The 3,015-nt window shown below is 38.5% G+C and overlaps 1 protein-coding gene across 2 annotated transcripts in view; it reads right to left on the minus strand.

The window, feature by feature from the left end:
• Nucleotides 1–27: 27 nt before the first annotated feature.
• Nucleotides 28–3,015, minus strand: part of LOC107578159 (bile acid receptor-like) — a 4,587-nt gene continuing 1,599 nt past the window's right edge. Inside the window, exons 2-3 of one of the 2 annotated variants that reach the window (XM_016264142.1) lie at nt 2,530–2,707; nt 28–564 (exon numbers count right to left, since the gene is read on the minus strand). In XM_016264142.1, coding sequence (XP_016119628.1) covers nt 140–564; nt 2,530–2,626 — 522 coding nt within the window. In that variant the 5' untranslated portion in view covers nt 2,627–2,707 and the 3' untranslated portion in view covers nt 28–139. The other variant, XM_016264143.1, reaches the window with a different exon arrangement.

Raw genomic sequence — 3,015 nt, forward strand, 5'->3', positions numbered from 1 at the left:
GAGAAAGGAAAAATTGAAATTGCATCATATGACCCCTTTAAGTTAACAGTACCAAACATCAGATCGATCCCACTATTCTGAATAAGAACCAGTTCTTGGTTCCCGACCCTACGAAAATCTTGTTCAGAAATACATGTTCTCATGGCGGAAAACGGCAGCCAATATACTGTAAATTATGTAATTCACCTTTACATCCTTCACATGTGAGCGCATTGTAGTGATACCCTGATGCTTTATCTCCACAGACCACACACAGTTCCTCGCCTTTGCTCCTTCCAGGGTGGGCTGTGTGTCTGGACCTTTTACACACAGTTGGGACAACAGGGCAAGACTCGTCCAGCTCATTATCAAAGCCACCCTCCAACGATCCTTTCCTCATCTCAAACACGGTGGATGGAGAGTACCACTCCTCTCCACTGTACTGTGGGTAGCAATGCTGACTGGAGTAGTATGATGGTGATGACATGGAGGGCTCCACCGAGGTGTACGGCATGCTGGGATAGCTGGTGAAGGGCATGATCTCCTGGTCCTGTAGCAAAGGACTGTTCTGCTCTGCCAGAATATCTGAGGAGAAGATGGCAGGAGTGAGCGGAGCTTGTCAGTTTACATGTGTCATGGAGATGCAAAGCTCAAGTTCACCTTACTGTTAGCCCAGCATGGTGTGCTAATAGGTCTTTTGCCAACACAACAATTAGTGAAACTACAACATGCTAAGGTACTGTTACCTTGCAGACATCATCAGGGCCATTAAGATCTCCACTACCTCATAAGTGAGTATTAAAATCCATTGAGGAAGATAATCAGCCTCTGTCCAACTAGTAGCAGTAGATTGTATGAAATGTACATAATACAGAAGTCGAACACACCCAGAAATAAAAAAAGAAATCATTAACCAAAGGCACTCTGGATTTACACAATACTACTGTCTGAGGGAGTTTTAGTAGATTTGACTGTTTGACTGTAATTTGACTGTTGAGTGGGAGGTAGGTTTAAAAGCATTCACTTACTGTTTTTGGCTCTATTATTAAACAAGGCACACTTAAGTACACAAATGCATACTTAAGTGCTTAGTCATTGTATTGATCTGTACTCCAGGGGGCACTAGAGTTCATTTCAAATATCCATAGCGTTAAAGTAAAAAAATTGAAAAAACTATTTTTCTAAATGCATCTTATAGATCTTTCTGTAAATGACTCATCAATGCGTGTTTCTTTTTTTATTTTGAGCTCGTTATTTTTAATCAAAATGTCATAACTCGATCTTCCAGTGAAACGACCAACTTCTCTGTGGTGAAGTATGATTAAGAGCTTGTTTTTACGTAAGCCCCTTTCTTAAAATTTAGATCTGCTTCTATCTAAACAACAAATGGCGGATAGAACCAGGCCCTGTTCTATATTTTTTGTTTTATACGTTTCTCTCGGATGTACAGAATATGGAAGAAAAGATCTGTTACTGCTTCTGTTACATTGCGATCTGTCGCTATTTGTTACATTTGCAAATTGCTGTAAACTTGTTGACTTGCAACTTGCTTTGCAAGATTGGTCCACATTGACATTAGTTGGCGTAAAAGAGAAAACTGACCATAAAAGAAGACTGTTTGTGCTAATATCCGCTACAGCACCTCTTGTGGCAATGCTGAGAACTTTACATGCACTTTCTGTTACGTATTGCATTATAAACTACATTCTGACCTATTTCAGAACACAGTGGCACTAGAAATAAAGTTAGAATACCTAAAAGTGACTAAAAGTGTTATATATTTTTATATTATGTTATTTGCATGTTTCAAGTCTATAACTCCATCAGGTCATGCGCACTTTTCCCCCCTTGTGTTCATGATTAACAATTATGAAAAAAATTTCCCCCAAATGTAGACCAGTTGCTAACAATGACAACTTTTTCAGAACTGTGAAAGACTCATTGAAATCTCATTGGCAATTCAATAACTTTAAAGTAAAACAGTTTGTACTATATCTACACTACGTCTACACTAAATTTCATCAACAACACATACTATAATATGCCGACTGCTTCAGTATCATGAGAAGGTACTGACCTGAAGCCTTCTCCTTAGCCATGGCCATTTCGGTGCGACCCAGTAAGGGTACAGATGATCATTAGCCGTATTGATTCCTAACCATCCAGCTGTATCTTCAATGCCTCAGCCTGTGTCTATGCATCTCTTTTCACAAAGTATTACTGTTCCTGAACACCTTCATACTTCATACATAAATGCTAGTGTGAACAAAGGTTGCTATAGTTGCTCATTAACCTGACAGTCACAATTCCCAGTCTCATTACAGGAAGGATTGATCTAGTTTTATAAATGTCATCTAGGACAAAACATGCTGACGCGTGGTTGTAAAATTAAAGGTGACAGTTTCACTTTTTTGATTCTGTTAATAAGAGAAATTTGTGTCAGTTTGTTTCATAGTTTCTGACTCAAAGTTTTATATCATCACCCACCATGGCAAAGATATCATTAGCATAACATAAGAAAGAAATTAATGTGATTTCCAATATACTCACCAAAAAAGTGTGAGCTCTCTGATAGGGGGAACGCATCACTGGATGGGATCTGTAAAGGTCCCACCACATTGACGTCATGGCCCACCCACTCATTCATTCAGAAGCCTGTGTGTTGAGTCTTACTGCACAAAGATCCCTCAGTCCAGAATGGAAGCAAATGATAGGGATAATCCTGTTTCTTCAAGACAATAACAAATGGAGGAAGTGGTGTCTTTTATTTACAAATGGAGGCAGTTTTTATTGCAAATTAAGGTATTGACGCAATATAGTATAAAACGTCCCTTAAATTGTTACACTTTGATTTAGGTGCTGCTTCTCAGGGAAAAAAAACATGTTAACAAGTGAACTTTTATACTACAGCAATATGTGACCCTGGACCACAAAACCAGTCATAAGGCTAAATTATTTTAAATTGGGATTTATACATCACCTGAAATAAACAAGCTTCCCATTGATGTATGGTTTGTTAGGATAGGACAATATTTG

This window comes from Sinocyclocheilus grahami, unplaced genomic scaffold, assembly GCF_001515645.1.
Source record: "Sinocyclocheilus grahami isolate Dianchi unplaced genomic scaffold, SAMN03320097.WGS_v1.1 scaffold9147.1, whole genome shotgun sequence".
NCBI classification, from domain to species: Eukaryota; Metazoa; Chordata; class Actinopteri; order Cypriniformes; family Cyprinidae; genus Sinocyclocheilus; species Sinocyclocheilus grahami.